The following is an 18,917-nucleotide window of genomic DNA, read 5'->3' as shown; positions in this document are numbered from 1 at the left end:
TCCATGGATCTAGTCCCTCTACTTTAAGGGCTCCAATGACTTCATTTCCCTGTCTTGCACTACATTGCTTGGTGACGAAACCGAATGCTCTTTTAGCTGGAATAATCACCATACTTTCCCCGCCCCCGCCGCCTTACTAAGCCTCTTCTGAAATACTTGGTCTTATTTTCTTTTAACAAGCAGCTTTGTTCTGTTTTTGCCTCTCAGATGAGATGGAGCAGTCCCCTGCAATGCATTCTGAATATCTGGTCTCAGGGATTAGAACGCCGCCTGTGAGAAGGAACAGCAAGCTGGCAACATTGGGCAGGATCTTCAAACCGTGGAAGTGGAGGAAAAAGAAAAACGAAAAACTAAAGCAAACGTCAGCAGGTATGGGACGAGCAACAGCTTGATTCAGTGCAAGGCAAAGTCCACCCTGTGAAGAAAAATGAGCAGAGTTTGCCGAAGTAGGGCAGGTTATTGATGAGCTGTTTCTAAATGGAAGTGTAAGAATCTGGCCTGTCATAGATTTCAGACATTTTAAGGTCAGAAGGAACCATTATGATTTGACCTCTTGGCCACAAAATTTCAAAGACCAGGATTTCTACCAATCCAGTCAGCAAAGAGCAAAATCTAAAGCTCGATTTATCAGGTTGTCCGCCGTCTCACCTCCCCATTTTTGCCCTTCACTGCTCTTTGTAAGGGATGAAGATGCCGCAGCATTATCTGGGGCTTCTAATTTAAAGGCCAGACTGTGATACCTTATGTTGAATAGTACCTTAGATATGAATAGTGCCATTGAAGTCAGAGGACCACTCGTGGAGTAAGGTGCTACTGAAAATGAGGGAGGGTATCAAAGTCTAGCCCTTCTGGTAAAGCCGAGTGTAGGAGGGATTTCATTACTATTCCTTCCAATCTACTTAAAATCCCAAGAAAGGCTAAAAGAACATTCCATGACTACTTGGAATTAGCTCCTCATCCATGTGTCTCAAAGTAATTACCAGCTGAGGGGCTCTTAGTAGCCTTTGTGAAAGAAGTCAATGGTATCAATCCAGGTCTTAGTGGGGACCTTAGGATGGGTGTCTACAGTGCCAAAAAAGAAAAAGAAAAAAAAGAAGCCACAACTTCATAACTGATCCCTGTGTTGGCACTTAGCAGAGAGGTGATGGACTGACATGAATTCAGGTATTTCCAAGAGATACATTCTCCAGGTCAGGGTTAATGCACATCAGAGGGACAGTGTAAGGCAGCTTGCACTGCAATAGCTCTGTGGCTATATGGTGGTGCTAATCTGGCCCCTTGCATTCAGAATAAAAACAAGAATACTAGGTCAGATACTGAGAAAAATGGATGAATCAGATAAATTACTTAACAAAAATATTAAAATGCATTAAATAATGACTCTAAGTAATAGAATATGACCAGCTCTACTTCCTATAGCTTAGTGACATCTCCCAAAGCTTCCCATATAAATAGTAGCCATACACCACATAATTGAGGTTTCTGGTTGCTGGTGGTGATTTTTTCAATTTTCTAAACATGTATTTTTGTACATGTATATTGTATTTAATCTTATTTTTAAATTCTTGGTTTTGGGCAGGGAATTTTTATTAGGAACTCTAAACATAGCATATTATTCAACTGTATTAGTCACCAGTGACAGATATAATGGAAAATGAATGTTATGATCAGAAAACACAGTTATTCTGTTTCAGCCAAAGCAAAACACCCAGAGCATCTTTTGACCCAGACACCCTTAGTTTATTACCAACAGGGCATAGGAATTAATCCTAGCAATTCTTGATACAACTAATTCAGTAAATTCAGTGGCAGTCAAACTACTACAGGGTGTCTTCTCTGTACCGTGCAAACTTAAATGAAGTTTGCAGTCATCATTTCACTCCTCAGGAACTTTCTCTGCATGAGAACAGTTGCTAGAAACAGGACTCCATATATTGTTCTGACTTTTTGAGGAGGTCACGCTAACATTATGGAAAATGACAAGAGGGAGCTACTCTGACTGGTAGGGCTGGACTCTTAACCAGAACACTCTACAGAATGTAGACATTCCTTCCTGAAAGTGTCAGCCACTGTGTTAAAGATGTGCCCAGCAGACCACAGTGTGAGGGAGAGCGTCTGCGCTCTTGAATCTCTGAAGACACCCCCAGAGTACAGCACTCAGAAACAAGAGTCACTTGTCTTTTCCTGAGATTCTAAGGAGTGACTCCTTGTACCTGTGCATGGGCTGATGCAAACTGACTGGGCACATGGGTGCTCTGTGGGGATCATGTAAGAAGGAACACACTCTGCAAGGCTGCTCTATACGTGCTACTGCACCATCGAGAGTATAGTACCTACCACATGATGTACATCCCTGCTCCTTGGTAGCAATGACTGCTGCATCTTGGTAGCCTTGAATCCACTTGCCAGCCTTTGACTCATCCTCTGACATACCTTTCTACTCTAAGACATGGGGAGCCTCTTCTCTGTGGACTTGGGAGCATGAATCCCTGGTGTGAAATGTTGCACACTCCCCGTGTGGGCTCCCAGCATCTCTCTTCCCACACTGTGCATAGCAGAACCATTCTAGTTCCATTGCATGAGGGCTCTACTTCTTCTTGCCCCTGACCATGGAAGCTAGAGTGCTATCAGGAGAGAGAACACAGTGATATTGCCACCATTCTCAACACCATGCAGCTGCATTTCTCTGGTGGTTTGATAACTCACAGGGTTTCCTTTTCTAGATTTAAATCAGATTCACTCTTCTCTTAAACTTGGCAAATTCCTCTGATACACAGAAGGGGTTCATTCACAGAATGGAAGGTAGTTAGAGATGTAAGAAAAAGGAAGAGAGAGATTGGAAACCCCCTTTTTTCATTCTGTGAATGGAATTAGCTGGTGATTTACTAGACAAATTCCTACGCAAGGAGGACACATAAAGGCCTAGCCTTGTGGATGAAGATCAAGCAGGTGCAATAATATATTCAACAAATAATACAAAATACATGGTTTAAGAGAGGCACACATTGGTTAGTGGGCAAGAAAGACTGGTGGGGATGGTTTCATTGTCTTCCCCCTGCAAATCAGTCACACACATTAACTTTTTTTTTCTACTGCCTTGTACAGAGAGGTCTGAATCCAAACCAGGACCTGAACATCTCCTGAACTTGGGGAAAGTTTAGACTGAAAACCAGATAGCTGGGACCTATGTGTAATGGGTCCAATCAAAGACCCAGTCTGCAACACCCTTGAACTTTGGATCTGGATATGAACATGATTGTTCAGACCCCTTTTGGAAACTTTGATCTTTTCAGTATCCTGCACCTTGGCTAGCATTACTACCACTGGTCTAGCAATGAAAACACACTGAACTGGCCTCTAAAACTCCAACTGTGTAGTCCTCCTCTGGTCAGCTCACTACGTGTGGGACTAGAGAACCCACCTGTTGCAGCTTTCATATTGAGTTGTCTTATGTGTCTACTTCCATCCATTGTTTGCTGATTTTCTATGTTATACTATCATTTTTGCAGTGTTAGAGAAGAAGATTACTGCAAGGCCAGGTCGGGATGAACTCATTAAGAAAGGTCTTCTGGAGATGATGGAACAAGGCAAGTAAAACCTATCTTTGTTTTTTATTGTTGTCCTTCACATGAGGGCTGGAAACACATGACAGCAAGAAATGATAAGAACCCACAGTCGGGAAAAAAAAACAAAAAAACGTGACTAGTTTGATCATTGGATCAGTTTCATACCTGGAGTCACTCAACATATCCAGTTGGTTTATGGTATAACTCCATCTTGGGTGTCATTCCACTCTCAGGAGATTTACACAGGACATGAATTCAACCATATTTTTTGCAACTGCCATAAACCCTTCTACTCAGATTGCCAAGAAACTCAGTAAAGCTTATGTGAACTCAGCTATACAGAAGTATTCAGTAATGAAGCTAGCAAGTACAATCCATGAATTCAGATCTCATAGAATGATATTAATCCGTATTTTCTGCTGTCTTTCTGGTAAACCAAGTTTAGTACAAGGTGTCTTCTAATTACATGAGTTCTTCATTCCTACAGAAGAGAGAGGCATTTAGTACTGTTATTTTTAAAAGCTTACCTGAATACATAACAAGTGTGAAGCAATGACTGAATGCAAGATTATAACTTGCCATACATATGCAGGAAGGTTTGTGATTCTGTATGTTACTCGTCTAAGGCCCCCAAACAGATGCTTCTAAATGAACAAAAGACCTGTTCCTGAAAGAGTTTAGCATTCTTCCAGGTTTGGTGTGTTCCCAGCATCACAGACCCAACTTCTGACAGCCATTTTTTTTTCTAAAGATAGCTTTAAAAAAAAAAAAAAAGCCTTTCCCCCTTGAGGCTGAGAACTTTGTAACAGATGGTGTTATGAGGGAAGAGGGGCCGGCTGAGTCAGTCCAATTGGAGAGGTGGAATATTTTATTGAAACTAATAGGAGCAATAATTATATTGCCTCATTTAAAACAAAATTCCAAATCTATAAATAACCCTCATAATGACACTTGATGAGGCAATGATGGAGAGTAACTGAACAGAAAGTGAGCATTTTAAACAGAGAAGCCTGTCATAACTGCAGAAAAGCTATATGTATGTATCTTAAGTACAAGCTATAAACCTACATGGCCAACTTATTTTAAAATAGAAGTTTTTCATATTTTTGGCTGTTAAATATGATGAGTTTTTCATTGAACTCTTTTGCTCTTCATTCTAGACCAATATTTGGTCTGGTAGCATATTGGTACTACTAGATAGATAAAGCTAAGTCTGAGAGCTTCTCTACATGGTGCTTTACGGGGCTCCGGTTTCTAAAGCACACTAACATATTGCGCATTAATTGTTCCATGTAGACTCCACAGGGTGTGCACGAAAGATTCCCTAGTGCGCTTTCATATAGTATGTTAAAGTGCAGCAGCACAATTGACCAATTAACGTGCAACACGTTAGTGCACTTTCAAAATTACACTCCTGTGCAGCGCACTACCCCACCGCATAACCAAGCCCTGAGAAATGTATGTGGACACACACACACACACATCGTGTGTGTGTGTCTATCTAGTAGACTTCTCAGGACTTGTCTCCATGGTTTTCAGTGATCTCTGAATTTGAAGACACGGGTAGTTATGGGTTTTTAAGAGAGCAGTACAGACAAGTGATATAGAGCACATCAAAGCCAATTTTAGCAGTAGGATTGGATCAGCTTGTCACTTGTCACTGAGACCTGGTTGAATAGGGGCTATGTATTAAAACAATTTTAGCAAAAAACAGATAAGCCTAGTTTAATAAACAGCGACCAATGGGAATAGGGTTTTTAAAAGGTCAGTTGGAAATGGACTGGCTGGGTATTTCCCCCCCCCCCCATACACTCCCCCTTTTTTAAAAAAAAAACTTCTCTATGTTACAGTTACATGGAGTCTATAAAACCATCAGGCAAATTTACAATGCCACACAGGTGTCTAGACAGGAGTGTGTGAGTTATGGGCAACCAAAGGACAATATAATATGCTCCATGTTATTTCCTTCCAAAGACAATGGATGTTTTGAATCTCAGAGGCTATTTTATGGCTTTATTAACATATGCAGTTTATTAACTGCTGTTGAAAATTGACCAGAATCTCTTTTAATAACTGATGAGAAGCCTACTCAGATGACGATAATGCTGTGGCAGCGGCATTCTAATCTTTTCAGAGTCAATCCTTTTTTTAATGGACACTCACAGCAATAAACTGCAATTGTCAGAGCAGCAGCATTGTGCTGAGCACACCACAATAAATGTCTAAATCCCTTGTTTCTCTTTTGGACTCTGCTCTCCTGCTGAGCATCTGGGGAGGGATTCATGAAGGTATTTAGGTGCCTATCTCCACACCCCGGTACCTGCTGACATCGGTAAAATAATCCAACAGTGAGAGATGGAGATCAAGTCTGAGAAACCTGCTAACCCGCCGTCACCGCTTTACAGCAGCAGGGACACACTCCATCCGTACAGGGTGCCCCTCTGCTAACTCACATACTGCACTACACCAGGCTGCAGAAACTGAGCAGCATCCCTAACAGGGCCATTCGGGCCAGCTCTGGGTAAGGTCCAGCGCAGGAGCTGCTTCAATGCAAGAGCAGCCCAGGGAGGAACTATCCATCAGAGCCTCTACCTGCCTTGCTCTGCAGACAGGTGGTAAGTTACCACCTGCCTTCTCAAAGTGAAGTTTACTGTCGTCCTACTTCTGGCCACGGCCAAAGCCCACTTACGCTTAGCAGGGAATAGCCAGCAAGCATCCCCTGCTCACCCCTGTCCCATGGCTGGTGCCACAATGTGAGCAGTCTCACTCCCCTTTCCTCCCCGGCGTGGCTGAGTCCAGGCTAGGGACAATGTAGCCCAATGGGCACGACTGGAAATGATGCAGCAGCTTTCATTAACCATAGGTTGCTGTCTCCTGTTAACTCGGCCCGACCTGTGCCACTTCTGAGGATTTCCTTCATCACTGGGGGACGCACATCACCCCAGGGCTTGTAGAGTGGCAGGAGCAAGTTAATGATAAGGTTGTTCCTTGACTGCATTGCACAGTAATGGGCTGATTATTCCAGCATGGAAGAGCATTGCTTCTTCCCGAGATCACTTTCCGTGGCATTCTGGTGGTGTAGATTCTCTCATGTTTTCCTCATCCATGAGTATAAAGTTACCCTCTTTCCCCCCACCCTTGCTCAAAAATCTATGGGGTCAGTTTCACCCCTGCAAATCAATGCACTTGCTTCCAGCTCCAGCCACATCTCTACAGTGCTCTGAGGATGTGGTGTCCACCTCTGACCAGGGACCTCATAGTTCTCAGTCTTAGACACTCCTCATTAGAAGGTCATCGACAGGGCTGTCTTATTTCATGAGTCATTACAGTTTCCTTAGGCAATGATTTAAAGGAGCTAACATTCTGTCTCAGTATCTTTATTATTGTGGTGCAGCCTTTGGTGGCTTGCCAAAGCAGCAGCAATCTCTTGGAGAACACAGGGCACTTACAAAGCAGAGCCACCCATTCTGCTCCTGGGAAACATTCATGGAGTTTTTCCCTTTTCGCTGTGAAGCGTAGATTTGATCAAATGTAAAATGTTTTATAGCACATGGAAGAAAAGCTCTGTCTTACAAATAGTGCAGACAGCTGTTAACGTGCCAGTGATTCTGTATAGGCTGGCTTCACGATCAGCTGAAACATAGGCAATGAACTCTCCCCCCCCCGCCCCTTTCCTTGTATCATAGCAACTGTGCTACTGCAGGGGCTATTTTAAGAACAGTAACTTTTCACCAAACGTGATTATGAGGCAGATTGGATGAGATCAGCCTATAAAAATATTGCATTAGCTCTGCAGCATTTGTAGGCTGACTTCTGATACCCTCACTCAAATGAGCAGAAACGTACTCTGCAAATGGTCTCGATATTAAAAAATAAAAAGCGGTCTGAGACTATTAACGCCTTTAAATCACTGTTCAAGAAACTTGTAATGAAATCATTCCAAGGAGAAGACAGCCTTGTCATGAACTTCTAATGAGGTGCGTCTAGGACTGAGAAATATAAGTTATCTAGTGAGAGGTGGACAGTGTACATACACATCATTGGAGAGAGCTGGCCCAAGCTGGAAGTAATTACTTGATTTGCAATGGTAGTGTTGAGCCTGTACTTGCTGAGAGAGGATCAGGGAAGCGAGAGACAGCATAGTTTGTATTCCCACTGAGGAATGTTCCCTGCATTGGAAAATACTTAGGAAGCTAAAAAGGTGTCAGAGTGCTTACAGCTGTTGGGATTATCGGCAGAGGACCTCACTCCTCAGTGGGAGAGTATCAGAATCTGGCCCTATGTCAAGAGAGGTTTGGATTTCAGTTGTGCCCAAATATTTAATCCAACATTTTGAAAGGTGGGTGTCTAAAATGGAGCCCCTCCATGCACACTGAGGCACCCAGATATCAGTGGCCAGTGCAGAGCACCTACAAGGCCTGCTGGATGTCATTGGGAGCTGCAGGCACCCAGCACCTCTGAAAATGACACATGCTGCCAAAGCGAGCTCTTGCAAGGAATGCTGCAGGATAAGTGATAGGCTCTCTGTGCCTACGCTAATGAAAGAGAATGGCAAGATGTTTTCACTTTTGCAGCTGGTGACTTAATTAAGTGATGTGGTGTTTTAGATGCTGGAGGCAAAGCAGGCGCTGCTGATGGTGCCACCAGATCAATGCAGAGTGACCCTTCATCCCCCGTATGCCAGGCACTTACCTCAGAAGAGATGCAGCAGGAAAGTACAACAGTAACAACAAATGCAACCTCACTTGGCGAGGATCTGCACTCAGAGGAGCTAAAAGAGGATGCAGGTATTGGATATAACATGCTAAAGTGCTTCTATTGAGCTGCCATGCAATGAGTCCAATGAATTGGTGCATCAGAGAGCCAGAGCTCTGTGTTCAGTTCAGTCCCCTCCAGACCAGGTTAGCAATCAATCAGTCCAGTAAGAATAGTGATTTTTGAGATGTCCATTTTACTGAGGGACACACAAAGCCAGGAGCATTGGGATGAGTTGTGCACACAAACCATGACACCATGCCGTGTTGGTATTAGGAGAGTTCTTCCCTATACCAAGAATCTGACTGCATGTCAGGGGATGGGTAGCAGTAAAATGGCATGCGGACTGTAAGAGGCACCAGACCATCTTCCTTTAGATGCATGTCTGTGCATGAGCAGGCACACGCATTTATATTGTCACCCCAGCTGGAATCAGGGGACAATATTTACAAGGTATTTCCATTACTACAACGAACAGGCCTGTATCAATAGTACAGATAAACACAAACTGAGTTCCCTCCATCTAAACACCGATATATTTTGACCCAGATCAGAATATAAACCTGGATTTGGACCTGGTTAAGTCTGCTTTGCATTGTTCTAGCAGTGTAGGTTGAATGTTGTTCTAGCATTGAAAAGCTGATGTAAAGCTTACCTAAGTGGCTGGCTGAGGATATCTTTTGGGGTAGGGGAATCTTTCATTGGCATAATTCTGCCTGAATTCTGACATTTCTTAAATGTCAAGTGTGTGACTTTGCCAACATAATGTTCTTTTTAACATAGTGTTTTATATATAGTTTCTTAGGCTTTTATAAGAAACAAAATGAAAAAAACCAAAAACAAACAAACCAGAAATTTCATCCTGCAGAACCATAACAACTAGGGTGTCCAGATGTCCCGATTTTATAGGGACAGTCTCAATTTTTGGGACTTTTTCTTATATAGGCTCCTATTACCTCCACCTCCTGTCCTGATTTTTCACACTTGCTGCCTGGTCACCCTAATAACGACTCAGCAGGGTTAAAACCTTTAGAGCCACCACAGAGCTTGGCCACTTGAGCTAACAGAGTAACTGGTAGCAGTAGGTTGTCATCTCTATGTGGGTCAACCACCAGAAGGAGACGAGGTGCACATTTTGCCAGTGGATTGCAGTTAGTTGCTGACAGGAGAAGAATGTTGATATTCAGGAATCCCGTGTTCTATTCCCGATCCTGAGGGGAGTGGTTGTAGACCCTTCTGCCTTTGTCTCTTTCAGGCTGCCCGATTCCCAGTCTCCTGCCAAATCCTAGGCTCCTCAGCCCACTTCTCATACCAGGCCTCTCATTCCAGACCCTCACCCACCGCTTTCCTTGGCTCCTTGTCCCAGCCCCTCTCCTTTACCCCACTGCAGCTCTAAATACAACTCCATCCCCCTTACATCTCCCTGTTGATTTGATCAGAATTTGATTTATTTCTGTTGTCTAAGCATTGCTCTGAAGGGTTTTCCATTTCTGTCTTTTATACATTCCCAGCTCTCTCTTCCTCTCTGGTCTATTCTCCAGGATCACTGTTTTGCGTTTTTCATGACTATCAGATTGTTCCTCTGGTGCTTGTGGTAACTCCACTCCGCCACGAATTGTTTCCCCTCAGGTATTTCATCCCTTCTCCTACTTGCCCACAGCAGACAACAGATGACTTTTGTGCTATTGTATCAACCCATTTCTTTAAACCTAGCTTATCTTCTCTATTTCAACACGGTGTCTTATTTCATCATGAATGGTCCCAAAACAAATTTGTTATTCATGGGGCATCTAATATTTGTGCTTTCCCCCTTCTGTGTATCTTACAATGAAAACTAAACAAAGACTCAAAACACTCTAGCCCTGCATATAGTCGGCTTACATTAACTCACGCTCTTATTGCTGTTTTCCCCACCTCCTGTGGCCATTCCTACTGTGTTATTTTATCCACTGATGTGTCTTCTCTTGAATGAGAATGCATGCTTGGTAGAGTAGGGACTGTCCATTTCTCTGTGTTTGAACAGTGCCTAGTACAAAGGAGTCTCAGTCCTAATTGGGGTCCTCCAGGCACTACTGTGATTAATAATAAACTTCCTCTGTTAGACTATGGCGTGTCTATTCATCTGTTTCTCATCACGGTTTCCTTCACAATTGAAATCCCATTTGCAGAGTCCTAGTTTCTTGAATCGTTTCCATCTCATTTCTGAATTGTGGATGTCTCTATTAATTTCTTCCCAGATCTTCCCTATTTCCAGTGACCCTTACTAATGCCAGTTCTGTTCACCATCTGTCTGGCCTAACCTTTACTGTTGTCTGAATTTCTTTTTCTTCCCTTGGGATATGTATCAGTTCTCCAGCCTCAACACACTGAAAGGTGGGATTTAATTTTCCCAAACAGCATACTTCCTATGCAGCAATACCCACTCCTGTTTGTTCTATGTCCTATTAGCTCCTCTTTACCAACCTCTGGCAAATCCTCCATTCTCGATCCTATCCTGTTTCCACTGAAGTTAGCGTATTGGAGAAAGCCTCCTGCATTGGCTTGAATTGGAGTGTTGGAAATTCAAGAAATAATATGGTCCACACCTGTCCATGTGTATATATTTCACCATTGTGTGTATTCAATTTTATGTTATTTAGATAAAGGTCTACTGTGTATATATATATACATAAAGGAGAACAGGCCAGCAACACAGGATTCCATTTAAAATTTTTAAACTTGTCTAATTTGCTGGAGTTCAGATGAAAAGTTAAACTCAAACCAACCAACCAACCAACCAAAAAAAAAAAAAAAGAAAGAAACCCAGACACACACACCCAAATAGCAAAACTTGGAATTTCCATGGTGTATTCTGAATGTTTCTGCGTTTCTAAACATGTGGTATTCAGACAGAAATGTGTTCTTCTGGTTTATCAGCGGACAGTTTTTCATGGCAGTATCACCCAAAAGTTCCCAGCCCAGTGGAAAACGGAAAAACTTTGGTTTTGAAAATTATATTCTGGGAATTTTGTCATGGTCTCAAGGCCAGAGCCCAGAATGAGGAATCTGGAGTTCTAGATTCTAGTCCCTCCTCTGCCACTGCCTTGCTTTGCAACATCATAGAATCAGAGAATTCAAGGTTGGAAGGGACCTTAGGAGGTCATCTAGTCCAACCCCCTGCTATCAATATCCAACTAAATCATCCCAATATCCAACTAAATCATCCCAGCCAGGGCTTTGTCAAGCCTGACCTTAAAAACTTCTAAGGAAGAAGATTCTACCACCTCCCTAGGTAACCCATTCCAGTGCTTCACCACCCTCCTAGTGAAAAAGTTTTTCCTAATATCCAACCTAAACCTCCCCCACTGCAACTTGAGACCATTACTCCTTGTTCTGTCATCTGCTAACACGGAGAACAGCCTAGATCCATACTCTTTTGAACCCCCTTTCAGGTAGTTGAAAGCAGCTATCAAATCCCCCCTCATTCTTCTCTTCTGCAAACTAAACAATCCCAGTTCCCTCAGCCTCTCCTCATAAGTCATGTGTTCCAGTCCCCTAATCAGTTTCGTTGCCTTCGGCTGGACGTTTTCCAATTTTTCCACATCCTTCTTGTAGTGTGGGGCCCAAACTGGACATAGTACTCCAGATGAGGCCTCACCAATGCCAAATAGAGGGGAATGATCATGTCCCTCGATCTGCTGGCAATGCTCCTACTTATACAGCCCAAAATGCCGTTAGCCTTCTTGGCAACAAGGGCACACTGTTGACTCATATCCAGCTTCTCATCCACTGTAACCCTTAGGTCCTTTTCTGCAGAACTGCTGCCTAGCCATTCAGTCCCTAGTCTGTAGCAGTGCATGGGATTTTTCCGTCCTAAGTGCAGAACTCTGCATTTGTCCTTGATGAACCTCATCAGATTTCTTTTGGCCCAGTCCTCTAATGTGTCTAGGTCCCTCTGTATCCTATCCCTACCCTCCAATGTATCTACCTCTCCCCGCAGCTTAGTGTCATCTGCAAACTTGCTGAGGGTGCAGTCCATGCCATCCTCCAGATCATTAATGAAGATATTGAACAAAACAGTTATGGACAGGACAGTTACGTCCTGCTATTGCTAAGCTGCTTGGTGCATAGTTCACACCTAAGCCCTGGCAGGATACTTGCACTAAGAGTTCCCCTGGTTATCTCATCCGCTGGGCCTCATCTGGAAGGTGTGCTCAGAGCACACCTAACCCACACAAAACATTGTACCCAATAGCTCAGTGGTTAGAACACTCACACAGGATGCAGGAAGCCCCAGTTCAAGTCACTGCTTCAAATAAGGCAGAGTGGAAATTTGAACCTACATCTTCCACATCTCAGAGGAATACTCTAACCACTAGTCTGTTGGCTATAAGAGGTGGGAGAGGGAATGACCACCACTGCTGTTTTTTGCAAAAAAATGTTGGACTTGTCTTAGGCACCTAACTCCAGGAGCGGGTTCACGACCGTGAATCCCGAGTGGAGTTTGGTGGTAACTACTTTTGGAAGGTGGGGCTAGTTTCAGCAGCTCCTTCCTCACCTTGCTGGCTTTCTGGGTCTCCCATAGTAGCACCTAACTCTCCCCATTTATTGTAGAGGGAGCATGGACACCTAACTTGGGACTGAGGATTCCACTAGGTGGCAGGGCGCCTGGAGTTAGGTCTTGCACTTCTGAGCCTCAGTCTTCTTTGTGGATCTAGCCCAATTGACTAGCAACACCCTCCCTGTTCTCCCTCTCACAGCTGCAGCATTCCTGGGTTCCCAGCATTGAAACTCTATTGTCTTGATCCATTGCGTTTCCTGGTTCTTGACTAATACTCAGATTTTACCCCTTCAGGGATACCTAACATCACTCATGAGTGGCTTCCTTTTGCTCTACTCCAGGTGGCTTAAGTGGTCATCAAATAAAGGATTGTTCTGCTTTCACCTTAGCATTTGGCCCCTGCTGTATAAATAGCAAATGATCTTTGAGGGCAACCATCACAAAATATCAATTTAAAAAAAAAATAGAGTGATTGCAATGACTTCCTTGAAAACTGAGGTGATTATTTCCCAATCACTCAACTCTGTTTGTCAACAAATTAAACGCTATTATCTTGCCAAGGCTATAGTGTCCGACTGCCTCACTGCTTTGGAGCCTTCTGGTTCCATTCTAAAAGCAAGGATGCAAATTGTTTGGACAGAGGCTGAGTGCTTCAGCACTTACTGACTTCCTTGGAATGGAGTGCACTCAACACCATTCAGGAGGCATTCCACAGCTTGTAGCGTCAGCCCCTTCGAGATGGCGAAGCTCATCCCATCTGCCCTACGTCCCAATGTCTATTCCCCGTTCTAGCATTGTTATTGTTATCCAAGGGAAGGTCTTCTTATATCAGGTTGTTTCAATCTTGGTTCCTAACATCATCCCCAAGAAAGACTGAGCCCCCCGGCATCAGATGGAATAGAGAGGAACCGGGCTGCAAGTTGAAGTCACATTTTAATAGGATTAAAATAAAAATTGCCAGGAAATCCTGCAGAGAGCAATCATAGAAAGATCTTTGAGGCTAAATTAAAAGTTAATCATTCCTTACCCTTCATTTGTGTTCCTAGCAAGGAAAAGTGCTCACATGGTAACTCTAAATCATTGCAGCTGGATTCTACAAGTTAATCAACTGCAGTTCTCAAAAGCCACTATACCCTGCTGTCCTCATTATAGAAAAGAACATAAGACATTTTTTGGGGGAGGGAGGGAGGAAATGAGTAAAGGCCATTTGGCCCTTCAAGGCTCATCAGTTTCCTTAGGAACATAGTATCTAACTGTTTCTTCAGTTACTCCAGTGTGTTTTATTTTTACCTCAACACCCGTGGCTGGTAGGCTACTGCACACATTCGTTATTTTCACCGTGGGAAAAAACATGCTGCTAGCTGTATGCCACGAATTCCATTTTCCTGAATCTTTCTGGGATGGCCCCTTGGTTTATTGTCATTGTCATCATTAATCTCATGTCTCATTAAGTCTACTGCTTCTGATCCTTTTCCTAGCCAAGAAACCTTCCGTGTCCACTGAAGAACTAGAAGATGCCCGCCTGCCAGTAACCGAAGAGACTCCACAAGCCTTACTTATTTCTGAATCCACAGATTCCCCACAGAAACCAATGGAAAGAAACCTAGCACAGCTCCCCAGCCCCCCTTCACTTCCACTTCCACCACCTAAGGCAATCTCCAAAATCAAGAGTGTAACAGGTTAGTCGTGTTGGTCAATAAAGTCTCTTTCATCCCATCGACATTGTCCTCTCCTTGTATATCATTTTGCTCCTATATATATATTTTGGGTCAGTTACTTAGTTGGTGTAAATCAATGTCATACCATTGATGTGAATGGAGCGTTAATGATTTACACCAGCTGAGGACCTTGACCCTGATCTAGAAGCACTAAGTCTTTGCATGTTGCACATATATCTTACCTGTCCTGATTTGTTTATTGCAGGAGGCTCCAGTAAGTCTACCTGCACTAATCCATGTAAAGCAGATGACACTGACAGCAACCATTTACCAAATCAGCAGCTTGTGTATGACTTGCCACAAGTCGCTAGGAAACACAAGGAAGGTTTAAGTGCTTTTTGCTATACAGAATCACAGTGTGATAACAGTACAGAAGCAGTGAACGCAGCTGTCAACTGCAGAGCTCAAGTCAATAGGTCCTTCAAAGCTTTCTGCCTGAAGGATTTGCTCATTAGGGTAGGTCTAAATTAGAGCTGTGCAAGCTCCTCTAATGACATATGAACAGTTCACCCAAACTTTCACAACCCACTCCTGCATCTCAGGTTTCACTCTGAATTTCAGGTTCAAACACACTCAGCCTGATTATCTAATGTGCCACCACAGTGATCTTACACTTTTCACCACTTCCAGCAGTGCAAAGGAGTTTAAAGTGAGTATAACAGTGATTTATTCCCACTGAAAGGCTCCTTTACACTGCCAGAGTACACCCATAATCCGGCATTTTAAACTGCTAACTGACAACCATTGTTCCTGCAATCATTTGCATTCCCAACTTACTGGTACAAAAAAAGAGGCCCCGTTTGCAAGGTCGCCATGAAGCAGAAGATCATAGGGTGCTGCTCTAATGACTAAGACTGGTTGAAAGTTTTCTGTCTCAGCTGTTTTTCAATGGAAAATTGGGTTTTCACCAACATTATTTTTCTTGCTAAAAGTGTCTGCTTTTCATGGAAAACTTTTTTAAAAACAAAATATAATGGCCAAAACCAAAAAATTGTGTGTTTTCAGCTGAAAACTGAAATATTTCAATTCAAAATGGTGCTTCATGAGAGTTGCAGTTTGGATGCCTTTTGTTTCCATTCTTCTCTATGGGCCAGGCTCTGTGGCCAGACTACAGCTCCCATGATGCACCAAGACCCAGGACTACTATGACTCATTATCCTCTTCCCCTCATCACATGGGAGATACCGTCCTTCCTGAGAGCTCAACTCATACAGAAGAATGGGAGCATATGGCACCCAAAGTACAACTCCCATGAGGCACTTTGCAACATCATTTTGAATAGAAATGTTGTTTGCCAAAAAATATTTCATTTTTAGGTGAAATATTTCCATTTTGATATTTCATTTTTGTCTAAATTTTCTTCGGGGAAAAGCTATTTTTCAGCCAGCTCTAATAATGGCACACCTTCTTCAGTTCTGCTTCTGGGAGTGGGTGGAATTGAAAGCCCACATTGAACAAGTACCGTCAGTGGGGTGGAGGTGGGGAGAGGGGGAAGAGAGTGACATGAGAGAAAAAATAGAGGGGGTTGGAAAGCCCGTTATTTTATTTTTTCCCCTAACAGCGTTGGACGTGCTGATGGTGGGGGGAGGAGAGGGGAATAAGCAAAGCACTAATTAATCGCAAAAGGGGGTGGGGAATGGCAAGATACAAGATACCATTTTGTAAGATTATTCCCTGAACAGCTCTCATTAGGACAAACGAAGTGCCATTAACAAAAAAAGTGCTCAATGTTAACTTCAGCGACATCCAGGCTGAACTGGCCCCAGTGGGGCTCCAGGATCAAGGTAGCATAAAGGTGACAGTACAGTCCACCAACCCCTCAGCAGCTTGGCTAGACCAGAGTATCCTTCCCTATTGCACAGAGATAGAGTATGAATTAGGAGGTGTTGTGTGGCCTTCAAGCTGTGATTCAGTGGAGAGTGGAATGATCATAAATATCCATTGTGTGTTTCCACGGTGGCACATAATCAAAATCTCCTTGAGCTCAGATATACGTCTCCTGGTAGTTGAGGCTGTCTGCCCTCTGGGTATGGAGAGAGCATGCTGATCAGTTAAAAGGGAAGGAATTTAGATGCCACTGCTCTGTGGCAGTGTACTTTGCCTACTAGACAATCCAGTAGATGCTCCTATGCTTTAAAGTGTTCCAGGTTTGAGGAAGTAGATCACCTATGTGGATTTGATTCACTCTTTCAGCTGTAAGTATACATGCATACAGAGAGAAGAAGGATTGCCCTGTTGTTAGGGCATTGGCATAGGAGACATGGGTTTGATTCCCTGCTCTAACACAGACTTTGTGTGACCCTTCCCAAGTCACTTAGCCTCTTTGTGCCTCCATTTCCCATCTGTAAAATGTAGCACCGTCTTCCCTCAGCATGGGGAGGGAAGTGTTATGAGGATAAATACAATGAAGATTGTAAGGTGCTCATATATCAGTGCTAGAGATAGTATACATTTTGTCTCGTTAAATTACACACCGGGGCCTGATTTACAATCTGAGGTTTCCGCTTGGGCGCGCACACACACACACACACACCAGCAAACATCTCTGTGAGCACGAGACCAACACTAACAGCTGCACGTGCACAGGTGTCGTGTTTTGAAGGTGCAACACGCATTTCCTGGGTGCAAATGCTTGCACATGCCGGCACTGGAGTTTTCAAAGAGCACCGCATAATTTTTGTGCCTACAAAGGGCGCGCCCATGAACATCCTTTTCCACATATGGACTCTGGGTAGAAACCCAACTCAAAATTTAGCTCAAAATGCCATAGAATTTCACCAGGTATCAGAGTTTTTGTATATTGTTATGTTGCATGTTAGTAACTAACCACATATTTCAAACAATCAGTTTCCACTAACTTATTCAGGATTTCACTTTACACTCTTGATTTTCTATCTGATACACCGGACCCTCACTAGAACGCACATCTATATAGCACGAATTCGCATATAACGCGGTCGCGGCCATGGATCCCAAATTTAATTACTTTAATTGCAATTCATTTTAATGTGGTACCGCACATGGATCCCAAATCCCGCGTTCTAGCGAGGGTCCAGTGTAATCTGTACTATAATTCGATACTTTAGTAATTTTGTTTATTATTTTTAATTTGAAACTTGAAAAATATTTGATCCTTAAAAAAAAATAATCTACTCAAATATATGCCCACTGGACAAAATCCTGCCCTGGGTTACATCGTTGACTTTGTGGGTTGTGCCAGATTTTCACCAGTGTCCATGAGAGCAGGGTTTGGATACCTGTAAGGAGACCTACAGCACAATTGTCCTGGAAGGAAATATCTTGATAACCTGTGTTTATTATTATCCTTAAAGTGCTAGACCTCATTTTGAACATCTCCTGTTTTCTCTTGCAAGTTACTGGGCTAACCAAGAGCCAACTCTTGAAATCCTTGCACAGAAATGTCAGGATACCACTGATAGCAGTGGGAGTTTTGGCTGGATAAGGGCAACAGAATTTACCTCACAGAAAATTAGAATGGTAAGGAGGGCCTGTAGAAAGACAAGGTTGGGAGGTAACATCTATTATTGGATCAGCTTCTGTGGGTGAAGGAGACAAGCTTTCAAGCTACACAGGTCATACCTGAAGAAGAGCTCTGTGCAGTTTGAAGGGTCTCTCTTTCACCAGCAGAAGTTGGTCTAATAAAAGATATTACCTCACCCAGCTTGTGTCTCTAATATCCTGGAACCAACATATCTACCACTGCAATGAAAAAGGGTATGTGTCAGTTTAAATTCTTATTATCAACACTAGGTGGCAACGAGAGAAAAGGAATAGCCTTCTACACAATCCAACCAAAAAGATCTCCTGCACTGGTGTGTCTCCAGTGTAGAAAGTACCACAACCCCGTACAGATATGTGGCCAGCAAAGTGCAATGAAAAGAATAAGAGAACTGCAGAAGAGAAAAAGTGAAGCAACATCTCTCTCAAACAAGGCTATTACCCCAGCACCCCTCATGCAGTCTTAACCGGGGGAGGGGGGGGGAATATCAGAGGCACAGCAATAGAAGAGGCAGGTGTTTGTTGCACTGGGGCAATAGATATGAGTGATGGGATGGAATTGGAGAGGAGAACGTCAGGGACGGGCTATTCAGAAAAGAGAACAATCACTTCAGCCCAGAATTTAAAAGGAGACCGGCTATAAAGATTTTAATGTAAGATTTCCAAGCTGCATTAGGGGTTTGGATGCCCAGTTCCCACTAAAAATCAATCCAAATCCCCTAAGTGGCTTCAAAAAAAGTTCTCTCAGTTTTGGGTACAAAAAGCATCAGTTAAACATCCCCCCCACTCCTCTTCCCACTCCTTGGTACTCAACCCCAC

The 18,917-nt window shown here is 43.2% G+C and overlaps 1 protein-coding gene across 4 annotated transcripts in view; it reads left to right on the top strand.

Moving 5' to 3' along the window:
- Window positions 1–18,917, top strand: part of PHACTR3 (phosphatase and actin regulator 3) — a 169,614-nt gene that overhangs the window by 96,496 nt on the left and 54,201 nt on the right. For all 4 annotated transcript variants that reach the window (XM_084645538.1, XM_084645537.1, XM_084645539.1 and 1 more), the window contains exons 2-5: window positions 208–369; window positions 3,510–3,587; window positions 8,174–8,353; window positions 14,340–14,540. In XM_084645538.1, the coding sequence (XP_084501664.1) occupies window positions 208–369; window positions 3,510–3,587; window positions 8,174–8,353; window positions 14,340–14,540 (621 nt within the window). The remainder of the gene's footprint in view (window positions 1–207; window positions 370–3,509; window positions 3,588–8,173; window positions 8,354–14,339; window positions 14,541–18,917) is intronic.

Source organism: Lepidochelys olivacea (assembly GCF_965140295.1).
Source record: "Lepidochelys olivacea isolate rLepOli2 genome assembly, chromosome: 13".
NCBI lineage: Eukaryota > Metazoa > Chordata > Testudines > Cheloniidae > Lepidochelys > Lepidochelys olivacea.
The sequence above is the reverse complement of the archived record's forward strand: the minus strand, read 5'-3'. Positions and strand labels throughout refer to the sequence as shown.